The 14,862-nt window shown below is 33.7% G+C and overlaps 2 protein-coding genes across 11 annotated transcripts in view; one reads left to right on the plus strand and one right to left on the minus strand.

The window, feature by feature from the left end:
* The window catches only part of LOC118181291 (FMRFamide receptor-like), a 647,035-nt gene that overhangs the window by 290,477 nt on the left and 341,696 nt on the right, over window positions 1-14,862 (minus strand). The gene's annotated exons all lie outside the window — the stretch shown is intronic.
* On the plus strand, window positions 5,525-9,854 carry LOC146993734 (general transcription factor II-I repeat domain-containing protein 2-like). The gene is made up of 2 exons (XM_085827417.1): window positions 5,525-6,578; window positions 9,841-9,854. The coding sequence occupies exons 1-2, from the start codon at window positions 5,525-5,527 to the stop codon at window positions 9,852-9,854; spliced, it is 1,068 nt and encodes a 355-aa protein (XP_085683543.1).

A 14,862-nucleotide genomic window follows, 5' to 3' on the forward strand; every position in this document is an offset into this window, starting at 1 on the left:
TTGATATTCGCCGGTTAATTTAATTAAGGGCCATCTAATTTTGTACAGCTTCGGCTAAATTCATTTGGTTTAGCTTTATATTAGTTTCTTATTTTCTAATCTTGATTTGAAGCTCAAGTGGAGGCTTTTCTGTAAGCCCGAGAAAGGAACCAAGTGTATTTTTAGTTTGAGATGATAAAGACTGAGCTTCACCCTTCTCTGAACTTCGTCGTTTACACACTTGGACTCAGCGATAAGTCGCTATATAGTTCAACTAAGTCAAGTATACCTAAAGTAGTTAGAAGCATTAGAAGTTAAATATGGAAACTGCTATTCTAAATATTATGGCTTAGTCATCTGAACTCAGGCACCAAAAAGTAATGCAAAGCTCATATAGAGGAGCGACTGAATCAAGCCATGACAGTGCTTTCAAACTGATACACTGATGTGGTGCAGTCCTTCTCACTACTTAAATGTATGAAATATTTAGGTCTATTGAGTTTTGATAGCATTGGTAAATGTCTCTTCTATATTTGATAGAGAGTTCAGTGTTTTGTACTTGCATATAAGAATAAACATCTGAGGATGTTTTGTAGCTTTTTATAGGATCTGGAATTATAACAGCCTTGTACAGAATAACTTCTGAATATCATGTCCATCACAATTGGGTATAAGTTTCTGTTTTCCAGTAGATTAACTATTTATTAACTATTTTAAGCATTGTGAACTATTACAGCCAATTCAACTTAGAGCGGATTTATTTTATTAGCTGGCAAATTGGAATATACTAACTGTAATGAAAAATTGGTTACAGTATTTGAAACATGTGCATTTATATACTAGGATGGACTGATAACTATACTAACTGTAATGAAAAATTAGTTGCAGCATTTGAAACATGTGCATTTATATGGTATAAATGATTGGTATATAATATGCACTGAATAATTTTTGGTATTTCAAGTTTGTTACAATTGGGAATTGGTTCCTCTTTTTCTGTAGAAGGTTTTAATTATTTGAAGAAATTGGGCACTATTATAGCCATTTTATAAGAATGATTAGCTATATTTGAATATGTGTTCTTATGTTGTAGGAATACCTGTCAATTTTTATAGATTGAATTTGTTTATTTGTGCTATTTATAATTGTATAATAGAAATTTCTTATTTAAACTGCCATGAAAAAAATTAGTTGCAGTTTTTTAAACATGTACATTTGTAGTACGTTTGATTGGTAAATATTCTAACTGTAATAAAAAATTAGTTGCAGCATTTGAAACATGTGTATTTTTATGGTATGATGATTGGTATATAATATGTGCTGAATAATTATGTATTTTATGTCTATTTTAATTGGGAATTAGTTCCTGTTTTCCATTAGACGTTTTATTTTAGAATATGTGCTTTATATTGTTGGAATACCAGTCAATTTGTATTGACTGGAACTGTTTAACAAATCTGTAGTTTTGCACAATTTAGAATTGTATTGAAAAATTTAAGAATTAGTTTCCTTCTTTTTTTTATCATCTGGGAGCCAAGTCATTATTTACAAAACATTTGCTTCTGTGGATAATAGTAAAATAGTGTACATATTACAATGAACTTCCCTATTGCAATTTCGCGATTGCCTTGTGGATAATTGCGACACAGTGTGCAAATTGCTATGGACACACATAATGAGGTGTGCAAACTGTTAAGGTTAAGAAGTTATGATTTATCGAAGTGGACAAGTAGTATTTACTTGAACGATGAACTTAACAAAAGTGAACATAGAATAGCCTACACAACATCATATTCTTTGGGCTATGAAACTATCAGCTGCCTGAACTGATGTGACTGGCTTACTCTGTGGATAAGTGCAAAAATAATACGGACACACATCTCATTAGGTGTGTAACTGATAAGAATATGAAGTTATGACGTATTGAAGAAGACATAGGTTTAAAAACTGGTTAATATATAAGTTCCACTCTCCACAACATAGATCCTATCCATGAGAATGTAATTATTAATTGATCGTATATTTATTTTCATACGAATTATTATGTAACAATTATTGTATAGATGACATTATCAATTTAGCATTGTAATATTATTATCGTTGATTCAGTGAATGCCGCTGGCGGTGGATGGTAGATTCTTTTCCGTCGCATGGACATATAACTCTGATTGGTGTAGAACCTTAGGTCGGAGGTCCATGCAACTGCGTATCAGTCCTTCTCACTGACTCATCAGGCACTCTGCCCAGAAGGGAATTCTGAAGATGCTTGGATTGCAAATACTGATAAATTTAAATACTTAGGCGTTATCTTTGATAGCAAATTGAGTTGGAGAGACTACATGCAGAGTCACTTATAGAACGCTCCTATCAAAGGCTGACTTGTTTGAAATGCTTGGCTGACTTCTTGTGAGGAAGCGCAAGAACAAGCCTAAATATTTCGTATTACCTTTGATACTGTACTGCTGTGAACCACTCACAAATGCAAGTGAATAAGATCTCAAGAAAATGGAAATTTTTCAACACGAAGCAATGGGACTTATTACTGGAGGTGTTACATCTTACCCCTATTGAAGTTATGCTACTACTGACAAAACATTTGCCCGTACGAACTATTATTGAAAAGAAAGATGTTATCTTATACGAAAAGTTGGCTTGCATTGGAGATCCTTTCTGGAATAATCATCGGGACACAACTAGAAATCTTAAGACAGGAACTGTTATTAAAGAGAGAGCTGTTATCTTATATGAGAAGTTGCCTCGCATTAGAGATCTTTTCTGGCCTAATCATCAGGATACAATTAGAAATCTCAAGACGCAGTATGGTTTCCTCCAAAGAGTTCGTAAAATTAGGGAGTAATGTGCTCTAATTGGTCTAATAGGAGAATTGGTCGCCAACAAGCCGCCTATCTGTCTTCCAAACCCAGACACAGTTGATTCAGTCATCAAGAATGAAACATCTATAGAGGTCTTGAAATACCTTGCCATGGAAAGCATTAATACTATATATCCAAATCATAACTGGGTGCATTTTTATATAGGCGGGTCAAATATGATGATCTGATGTCTGGAGGTTCGGAGCCGTATTCTAGTATTTTTCCTTCTATGCCTCTATGTAATGTGCTTGTCTCTATCTAATTCATTCTATGCAATGTGTATGCTTTAACAGTTGTTTTCCTCCTGGAGCTTTGAGTCCAAATACGAAAATTAGCCAAAAACTGAAAGTTAACTTTTAGTCCTACTGGGCAAAAAGACATTGAAGTTGGTGCAACAACTGAGTTTAACAACAACAAATGTAAACAAACTGCGTCCCCCCGTTAAACCTAATGCCAGTTTTTAATTGTTGATAATTCTACAACTATTTCATGCAGATTAACAAAAGGCATACAAAAACCTTAACTTTATTTAAGTGCTTTATATATACATCTATGGATACGATTGGCGCACGTAATTGCAACAGAAAAGGGAAGTGCATAACTAGAATTAAGACTAGTTATACAGTCCGGTATACAAAATTTCAACGTTGTACTACTAATCGTTTTTAAGTTATGCGAGATAAGTACGTACGTAGAAATGTCATGAAGAAATCTCTTCTGAAATCAATTTAAATCTATTTTACAACCCGTTTTTGGAAAAACGAATCCTTTATTCTGTTCTTACGTACAGATGTGACGCAAAAAAGCCGTCCAAATGGATTCGAGAGTGGTCAAAATAGATATATTCGATGAAATATGACACCTGAATTTTTTTTTCTATTACTATACTTCCTTTACTTCGTTCAAGGAAGTTAAAAAAAAGAAAAAAAAGCAAAAAAAGTCTGAAATCTTTCAGATTTTATATTACACCCATAGGAACCATTTCTAATGTTTTGTGTGTCACCTTTATTAATAAATATCATGTTCTTCGCACTTAAACAACATAAATTTTAATTCAACAGCAATATCACACAGCTGTTGATATTTAAAAATAGCATATCTTTAGAATTTCTGACAGACAGTCTTTCGCTCTGGAGATAATTTTTTTTTCCTGTTTCGAAATTCAAAATTCAGACTTCCAGGTGTCCATATTCGAGTGAAGGATTATGTTATTCAAAATTGGATGTGTCTAGGTACCGTTGTTTTCTCATAATGCGAGAAACATACATACATTCATGCACTTTCTCTTTCATTTAATTTCTTTTAAAATAATAAAGAGCGATAATATTTGGTAGCAACAGTTTGAAAAGTGATTAAGCCTTTTTGCAGTGATTTAACGCAAAATCCCGTTTCGAGACTAATAGCCCTGACCTAACGTTCCTTTGTCTAAAAATACATTTCTTGAATCGTAGATTTTGTATGCCTCATAACATTGCAATTAGAATGCAGAATCTTCCTGAAATCGTTATCTTTCTGGGCACTCGCTTTCACGTTTATTTCAAAATATTTGTCTGGAAAAACTTTCTCTGCTTTTGTCATTTTAGCAACCGCTGTAGACACCTACATAGTATTTTTCCGTTGTTAGATACTAAATCATAAAAATGTTTTTATAATTATCTTTGCTCAAAGAAATTCTTTTTATCCCTTAAATCATAACATCATTATGATAAACAGATTCCATAAGCAACAAAATCCAACTTGAGTTTTCCTTCTACAAAAAGTTCTATAATTGAAATTTAAATTCTAAATTATTTTCGAATCTGCAATCAGGTGGTTATTCAAAATCTTCCGCCGAAGAAAAATGGAATATTCATGATTATACATCAAAGTATGAATTTTCTTTCTATGGATTTCTAAGGATTTCAAGAATTCTTTGGAATTTTTGTTCCAATTTCAATCAGACAATTTCCATTTTGGATCGTCTAGACCAGGGGTCTCCAAACTTTCCAGCCTTAGGGCCATACTGATTATTCCAGTAAGTTCCGAGGGCCAAAACCATATTATCATTGTTGCCGGTGGTAAAAAGTGAAATAATCCACTGATGAATAAAAAAGTCCGAAAAAGTACGCAACGTTTAAAAAAGGCTGCAAATCGGACTAAAGTCCGCAAAACGGCAGCACTGCATATTATTAATTTTCCTGTCATTATCTGTAATTTCTAGATTAGTCGTAGAGTACGAGCCATGAGGAGTAACGTGACACGACATCTGGTGGACACAAGCGGAAATAGGTAGTACCTTCCATCACTAACAGATGGCGCTAATAGCACGTACAGAAGTCAGTTCCTATGACACTGTTGTGGAATAAAATAGTGCATACCTCCTTAAAACGTGTTTGTGCGTGTTTAAGTTTAAGACATCTTTGTAACAGTATTTTGATTTGAATTGTTGCTTTTGTGTGTGATTTAGTAGTATGGAAAAGAAGCGAAAAATTGATAGTGAATGCAGAAAATTCAAAGATCAGTGGAACATTCAGTATTTCGTAATTGAGTCCAGTAACAAGGCGCTATGTTTGATTTGCAATGAAAGCATAGCCGTTCTCAAAGAATATAACATTAAACGTCATTATGAAACAAAACATTTTCGAAATTACTCAAAATATACAGGGAGTTTGCGGACAGAAAAATTCGAAGCTATGAAACGCGGATTGAAATCGCAGCAATCTTCATTTACAAAACTCAAAACTGAACAAGAGGCTGCAACTTGTGCCAGCTTTCGTGTGGCTCTTGAAATTGCAAAACGTGGAAAACCATTCGCCGATGGAGAAATGATCAAAGAATGCATAATTGCAGTAGCCGAAGAAATATGCCCTGAAAAGGTAAATTTATTAAAAACTGTCAGTATGTCAGCAAACACTGTGGCTCGAAGGGTAGAAAGCATTGCTGAAAATATATCCTCTCAACTGTTCGACAAAAATGGACATGTTGAGTGGTTTTCTTTGGCCTTGGATGAGTCAACGGATGTGTCAGATACTGCTCAGGTGTTGATTTATATTCGAGGAGTAGATAAAAGCTATGAAGTGCATGAAGAACTTCTTGATATGTATAGTATTCATGGCACAACTACTGGTACAGATATTTTTAAAGGAGTTGAAATGGCCATTAATCAAAAGAACCTTCGATGGAAAAACTTGAAATGTACTCGTATTACAACTGATGGAGGCAAAAACATGAGTGGGAAAGATAAAGGAGTGGTCGCTCTTGTGTCAAAGGCTGTAGAAAATGACGGTGGTTCAAAACCATTAGTCTTACATTGTATCATTCATCAACAGTCCTTGTGCGGAAAATGTTTGGATATGTCTGAAGTTCTGAAACCAGTCATATCAACTGTTAATTTTATTAGATCTTTTGGGTTGAATCACCGACAATTCCGACAATTTATTGAAGAGATTGGACAAAATGACTTACCTTATCATACTGCCGTACGTTGGCTTAGTTGTGGGAAAGTCCTTCAGCGCTTTTTTGAACTTCGAGCAGTGATCGAAATTTTTTTGAATGAAAAGCATCGCCCTCTTACTGAATTACAAAACAACGCATGGCTGTGGAAGTTAGCATTCTATGTTGATTTGACAAAACATGTGAACGAACTGAATTTGAGATTGCAAGGAGAAAACCAGCATCTTCCTGATTTATACACTAATATCAAATCATTCCGGAAGAAACTGATACTGTTTCAATCACAACTACGAAGTAAATGTTTTTCACATTTTAAAACATGTGAAATATTCAGCCACACCACTGAGACTGAGTTTCCTATCGATTTTGCAATCGAAACTTTGAGTGCTTTGAAAGTAAATTTTGATACTCGTTTCTCGGACTTTGATGCCATTGCGAATCAAATTAAGATTTTTCAGAATCCTTTTGATACTGACATTGAAACCCTAGCCCCGGAACTTCAAATGGAAATGATTGATCTACAGTGCATTGATATAATTAAGAACAAATATCAAAACTCATCTTTGTTGGAATTTTATAAGAGTCTTCCACTGACACAATTTGATAATTTGCATAAATTTGCTCGTGGGCTGTTTTCTGTTTTTGGTACTACTTATTTGTGTGAGAAGACCTTCTCCAAAATGAAGTACACAAAAAATGTTTACAGATCTAAATTAACTGATGAGCATCTTAAATCTATTTTAATAATTGGTACAAGTAAAATTAGTCCACAGCTACAAACTATTGTCAGTGGAAAATCTCAATTACATAAATCTCATTAGTATTTCATATGTCATTATGCTTGTTATAAGTTATGTTTTTATTTAAAATGTATAAAATGTTAGTTGGATTCATTTCAATAATTTGTTAGTTATTATGTACTGAAGTTAAATTTTCTGCATATTATACATGTCTTTACTCATTACAATTCTGTGTTTCTTTATCCAACTTATCACAAAAAAAAATAACAATAAGCCTACAACAATGTTATGAGTAGTTAGCCCATGACCATATCAATGTAGATGTCATATTAATAATTATTCAACATAAAATTAGAATACTTCAGTAAACTAAATTTAATTTGCTATAAAAAATATGTTCTCTAAAAGGAGTTTTCAAGTATGCTAGCTCTCCGCGGGCCGGACAAAATCTGTCCGCGGGCCGGATGTGGCCCTCGGGCCGTAGTTTGGAGACCCCTGGTCTAGACGCTAGAACCTCGATAACATAAAAAATACATATTGATTGCGAACATTCTAGTTTTTGCTTGTGATATATTTTCTCTTGGCTTTCGCGCTTTTGATTTAGTTAAATGTATTGTAACGTGCTTACGGGTTTGTAATAGATTGAATGCAGAAGTCTGATAATAGGTTAATGTAAATTTAATTTTATCAAAAGAAATATTTCAGACCTCTGGAATTTCCAACAGAAATATTTGCACAAATGTTCACAGCATCACAGTGTGTAGTCAGCAGTTACACTTCAAACAACTCAGAGTGTTAAACACAACGCAATGCAAAGGTCATTTAAAGCGAAGGTTAACTCGGATATTTCAGTTCACGCACAACTCGCAACAACAATAATTAAGTTACTGAGAAGAAGATGCTTTCTCTCCGGTCTTTTATCGCTTTCAAGCGGCCGCCGAGATATTTCTAGTGCTTTCTGCTCCTCAAAATTATTGGTAAGCAATAAGAGTGTGGGATTACGGTTTCAGCTGACATAGCGGTCAATTACATTTATTCAATTTGAATACATATTCTGATGATACAGAGACCGAACCAAAATGTCACCAAATGCGCCAAGTTTGGAGACAAAATAAGTCGCCAAAACCGTTCTCAGTTTGGCGATATATCGTCAAATTACCGAGACACCCTTGTCTCCAGCTACATTAAACAGAAAAATACAACAATTTTATTTATAATTCTACCAAAATTACCTATCTAAGTGCAAAATTCGTAACAGTATTATAACTTTGCATTACAATAGTACCTGAAAATCTGACTCAGTGCCAACTGATAACTAAGGTAAAATTTAGGCGTTAGATAAATTATCCCGGCAAGAGGAACAAGAGCTTTTGAAATTCCTTTGAATTGAATAACCAGTTATTTTATATTCGAATTTGTACTGTCATTTCCCTTTTTCCCGTCAGAGTGTGAATTAGTTTGCGTGTATTTTAAGTGAGCTTTTGAGTTTGTTAAGACAGAGCGTGCTCTGCCACTTGTAGCCATTTTAGAAGGTTTGCGATCCTAGATAAGAGTTTCTGTCTCCGGCCTTACATTATAATTGCCGATAACTGAAATCCACGTCGATGAAGTGAGCTATCGTCGCGTTAAATTATTCTGTGCAGCATTTGCCTATTAGTTTATTTAAATTGAAGCTTACATTTGACTTACTTATTTTGAGTTTCTTGCCGTAAATGCTGGCGGAATTGTAAGCAGCAAGAGTGCCTTCTATTCAGCTTATTGGTTTTAAATAAAGGGTTTTTTACACCCTTACTAAGCTTCTGTTGCACTTAACGATAAGTTTCTGAACTTCTACCGGGAGTTTAGCATTTGTTGTTAACCAAGATTTAAACATTATAAGCGTTATTATACAAAACTTAATAGGTATATTATGTGATATTATTTTCCTGTGTACATATTTAAAATACTCTTTTAATTAACAATTATATTTACAATTAACCCTCCCATGTACATATTGATGGTAATGAAAAAGGCCGATCTCTTGGCAAAGAGGGATACAGAGTTATTAACTGAACATAGCTCTATTTCTTTGGATTCTCTTAGAAGAAGTATTCAAGGGAATTTTAAGTCAGCTTATAACACAGAACTATTTTTAAATCGAAAGATAAACTCTGGGAGAATATCAGGAACGATTGGATGACTCATACGCGATTAGTTGTAGAACGTTGAAATTTTTTATATTGGACTGTTATAACATCTAGTTCTGCACTACTTTTTTCCTACACCAAAATTATATACAAGTTTATATATATATATATATATATATATATATATACAGAGAGAGAGAGCTCTAAAAGTAATTGGATTATGTTGTTCTTATGTTCCGGTTAATCTGCATGTAATAGTTGTAGAATTATCAACAGTTTAAAAGTTTAAATGGAGCTGGATCTAACGATGCTGTCATTTGTTTACATACGAAACACTTGAGAGATAGAGAGAGAGAGATCTTTAAAAGTAATTGGATTATGTTGTTCTTATGTTCCGGTTAATCTGCATGTAATAGTTGTAGAATTATCAAAAGTTTAAAAGTTTAAATGGAGCTGGATCTAACGATGCTGTCATTTGTTTCCATATGAAACACTTAATAGAATAGTGAATTAAGTCAGTTCGTGCAGCAACTTCAGTGTCTTTTTTTCTAAATGTGACCGAAAGTTAGCTTTCAGTTTTGTGCACCAAAAATTGTATCTTCCTATCAGCAGGCCGAATTACTAATTTTTGCACAGAAACTCTAATTTTAATTGCAAAAACTGTTTTTTTAACTGCATTTGGTTTTTCAGGTTCTGTATTTTAAATATATATTTTATTACTTTTGTTTTATTGTTTATTTATTATTTAGTTTGTTATCTTATTAGTTTCATTTTTGTAACATTATTTGATTTTGTTAAATGATTTCTCTAAATTATTTAATTTTCTCAGAATTTGCCAAATACTTTCTCAGAGTTGTAAAATCTTCTCGGAATTTTAGACCTTGTGTCAAATGTACCCACTAACAACTCTGCTCATCAACTTTGCATTACTGTTGGTTAAAATGTTCTATAACAGTGCTTTAATTTGTCAAAAATTTTACAGTGTTCAAAAATCCTTTATAACAGCTACTTTATGCTTGTAACAAAATTTTACACTTCACAGAAAAATATCTCTAAAATGTAACATTCGTTGTAAAAGTGTAAAACATTCTCTATAACATTTATATCACCGCTATACCAAAAGCTTGCATTCTAAGAAAATTTATTTTAATGAAAACCACTAAATGATCATTAAAAGCTGAAAGTTCTTCAGACGGAACAGCTGCTCATTCTGTGGTTTTCTGTATTTTAAAGTTCTTAATGAAGATGTTTTGAGGTTTAATGCATTTTTGCCTTGCCGCGAATAAAGAACTGAATTAATTGAATGCAGAAGACATCTCTAATGAAATTCGAAGAAACAAGTTTAAATAAAGTGCAGCAAAAATAAGTGTAATTTAATAGACTGTAAAAAAAAGTAATGTGGTGTACACTTCAGATTTTTGGTAAAGCTTCAACGCCAGCGAAATCCTAACTCTGACTTCAAATGAAGAGTAACAAAATTCAAAGTTTCAAAGAAAGTTAATGTACGATTTGTAGTATATCTTCGATTTTCTGTATCTATAAATACGCTCTCTTCCAAAAGTTATGCACGAAGATGTAAAATGAAAAAAAATCAACAAATACTGCTTTGTTTGACACAAAATTCGGCAGGAAAGTAGCATATATATTTATGCATAAAACAAAATCAATAATTATATACAGAAATGAAAACAATATTAAATTTTTGTAAGTTATCAGATAATGACATACTGGAGACTTAAACAGAATTATGTATAAAGTGAAAATAAATAGCATAAGAAATTAATAGGGTATGTGACCCCCCCCCCTCATCTGTACACAAAGTTTACACCTTGTGACCATGTTTTCAATTAGGTGATCAACCACCGCAGAATTAAGCAATCGCCATTCTTCTTGTAGAGCAGTTTCCAGCTCCATAAGAGTGGCTGGAGGTGGGAAACGTGAAGATACAGCACGGCCAAGAGCATCCCAAAGATTTTCAATGGGATTAAGGTCGTGCGAATATGCTGGCCACGCCATACGCGCAATCCCTTCACTCTCCAAGTAGTCATCGACGATGTCAGCTCTATTGGGACGTGCGTTATCGTCTATTAAAACAAAAGTAGGGCCAACTGCTGCAGCGTGCAACCCCACAATGGGCTCTAGGACTTTATCTCGATACCGGACAGCCGTCAAAGAACCCCGTTTAAAGATGTACAGGTCGGTGCGGTATCCTAATGAAATCCCTGCCCACACCATAATGCTTCCGCCTCGGAATGTGTGATTCTCGGTGATGTTTTGGGACTGATTGCGTGTTCGTTGTTCACGCCATATCCTTATACGCTTGTCATCTGGCTCCAGAGCGAATCTTGACTTATCAGTAAACATGACATTGCCCCAGTCAGACACATTCCAATTGACATGTTCAAAGCTCCACTGTAATCGTGTCCCTCTTGATTGGACGGATAGAGGAACACAAATTAGAGGTACCCCGGGCGTACAGTTCACTCATATGTAATCTTCGGCTTTCAGTAGCTGCAAATATCTCCTTACCAATGGACGCTGTAACCATAGATGTCACACGTGTGGAGGTCACTCTGCAATTTCGCTTGGCTACAATGGCAATATATCGATCTTCTGCGGGAGTTGTAACCCTTAGGCGACCGGCTACGGGCCTTCGGACAATTGTCTGTGTTATTTGGAATTGTTTCCATAAACGTGAAATTACAGAATGATGAACGCCGAAGAAAAGAGCAAGATCTGTGATCGACTGTCCTGCTTCAATGCGCCCCACAACACGCCAGCGCTCAGAATCTTCCATTCGTCTTCAAGTCATAGAAACACGTATGTCTTGAAAACAAATTGTACGAAAGTTTTAAACACCTTCTATCAGCACTTACAATCAACTATAACCCTTCATAAAGGTGACTTCTTATATGACTGAATTTTTTGCATATTTCTTGACATGAAAGTGCGATTGGCTGTTACCTAACATATTTGCATACTTCCATCTACCTCTGCAGCGAATTGCATCCTCTTTAATTCAGAGTTGCTTCCGGAAATTAGCATTTTCCTCTCCGTGCTTAACTTTTGGAAGTGAGTGTATTAATATATTTACAGATGAATAAAGATCTGTTAAATATTTGTTGTCATTAATAATAATGATTAGGAAAATTCAAGCGAAAACTGCTAAAAGCAAGATGCACAATTATATAAATGTGTTAGGTACCTATAAATGTATCTTTAGCAAGAGCCAATATCCTGCATTTAAAAATACATACGAATTTTTAAATTAAATAATTAATGATCTTCGCTAAAAATACCTTTCGTTGTACTTGTTTTAAAGTGTGTCCTTTCAGAAAGTATCTTCTAAGCAAACAGATAAGTATCTGATCAAAATGAGCTTTTTATTGTTTCACTTCGATATGTTTACGAGCAAAACTGCCAATTCAAACTGTTCAACTGAAAAAGTATAGACATGTTTTTGTCAACATTCATAACTTTAACTCTTATTTCTTCTTCTGTAAAACTGTCCCGAAACCTCACGCTGCTTTTCAAAAACAGACAAAGAAAAAAAAAATTGGAAACTAGGTCCAAGATGTCACAAACAAACAATGAACGATATTAAAGGGAGGAAGTAAATATAATACCGTTCGCTCCGCTCAGTATATAAAAACAGCTCTGCAGAAGTATCTAAGAATTTCTGCTCGTAATATTTACTCGGAAGAACAAATATTTGTTGCGCGTTTAGTTTGGTTTTAAACTTTAGAACGATAAATTTGAGGCAGCGATGAAGCGCAAGCTTTGAAGCTTAAACTATTTCTTGAAAATTATAAGAATATATAACTCACAGCATCACAAAGTTATTCTGTATCCAACTCTTTTCAACAATCGAACAGATTACTTATATTACAGCTATTTACAGGCCACACATTTTTTATCGATTTTTCATAGCAATAGAATTTTCACTTTTCATTCCAGTTTTTGTTGCCAAGTTGCATACCTAAACTTATTAATGCAGAAGAGATGCGCATAGCATGACAATGTGCACCAAAACGGAAAATACAAAGGGTGTTTACACATTATTACAAAGATTTCGATAAGAAAAATGTTTTGGAAAAAATATTTCTGGCAACGGTTTATTATTTGAAATAAGAAATCATCTACTTTCTATTGGTTTTAAATATTTGGTACTAAAATTTAGAAGTGCCAAATAAGCAAGATTATTAATCGGAAAGGGTAAACCGTTAATCATTACTTCTACAGAGAAAGAAGACTCCAAACGAATATCCGAAAAAGCTCCGTGCTGTTTCCAATGCGTCTAAAGTTAAATCGTTGGAAACGAAAGAAAATTCGCCGACGCAGAAATCAACTGATAATACAGGGCGATAATATTTGGTGGCAACAATTTAAAATGTGATTCGACGTTTATCGTGAAATGCCACAAAATGCCTTTTTGAGACTAATAGACTATCTGGGCTACCGCCCCTTTGGGCTAATTATAATTATATAGTTATAATCTAATATATAATTACATTATTATAAAATTAGGCGATAATCATAAATAGAAAATTAACAATTAAATTTACATTTCTTAGTCTTAGCAGAGATAGCTTCATATTCGCTTTTGAAGTTTATTTATGCTTTTAATTTTTGCTTCTTTCTCTTTTGGTTATATGTATATATAGTATATGTAATTTAGAACATTAACAGAAGGGTTCACATCATTGAATGTTATATTGGTAAGAAGCGTTGTCATTTAAATATAGTACATGTGAAAAATCACCCAAATAGTGGAATAGAATTAGTTTAGGGAAATGTGTCTTTCCATATGAATAATTTCCTTTTAATAAACACGGAACTCAAAATATTCCGTATTTAAGTTCCAGTGAAAGGCAGTACTTAAATTAAATAAATTTTGCTGTGGTAATATCAGTGGTCTGAAAATTTTAGAAATTAGTAAAGTAATAACTTACCAATACTTAAAGTACCAATGCATCGGGCTGTAAGATAACATTAATATATAACTGAAAATTATTCTATCAAAACATGTTCTAACAATTGAATTCAAATTAGAAAGAAAATTCCGAAACTACGTAATTTTATTTAGCAATTTCAGATTATTTCATTTTTCTCAATTTCTCCGACACATTAGAAGCTTGCCTGCGGTTGAAAATATTTGGCGTATTTTATGCACTGTCATCTAGCAAGGTATACAAAAAATATTTGAAAAAAATGCTGTATTCTTCAATACAATCTTACTTGTTCCGTGCAGAAACTTTGCTAATAACAAATTTCTAGTTTCTACCTCATTATAAACAGAGGAAAAAAAAGGAAAAAAAATTCAATCTTCAGAATAAAGTCAAAGCAAACACTGGTGTTTTTATGTTCTTAGAAGTTTGAAACTTGCAGACCGTCGATATACCGTCATACATTTCAGAACTGATTAAAAAAAACTTCGTATGCTATTTTTTTAAGACTTTATCAAGACTGCTTGACAGTAAGAAAAATATAACTTTTTATTCAGCTGTCTTCCTGCAAATAAGGTTTTAATTTATGATGCCATCTGCAATAGCTTCGAAAGATCCATTGTAGCTTTGGGAAATCAAATGAACAAGAGCCAGGGTCGGGATCTAAGAAGGGCCTCCTGGGTACGTCCCTCGAGGAACATGATCTCTCTATCTTAAATAGCAACCTAATCTACTTTGGTACAGCAGGAACATTTTGATCAGGCCA

This window comes from Stegodyphus dumicola, chromosome 12, assembly GCF_044657685.1.
Source record: "Stegodyphus dumicola isolate Sdum_Otavi_A_Nest chromosome 12, ASM4465768v1".
NCBI classification, from domain to species: Eukaryota; Metazoa; Arthropoda; class Arachnida; order Araneae; family Eresidae; genus Stegodyphus; species Stegodyphus dumicola.

Excerpts from the sequence above, each read along its gene's own strand:
- LOC146993734 (XM_085827417.1), top strand. The coding sequence starts at position 5,525 with ATGAAACGCGGATTGAAATCGCAGCAATCTTCATTTACAAAACTCAAA.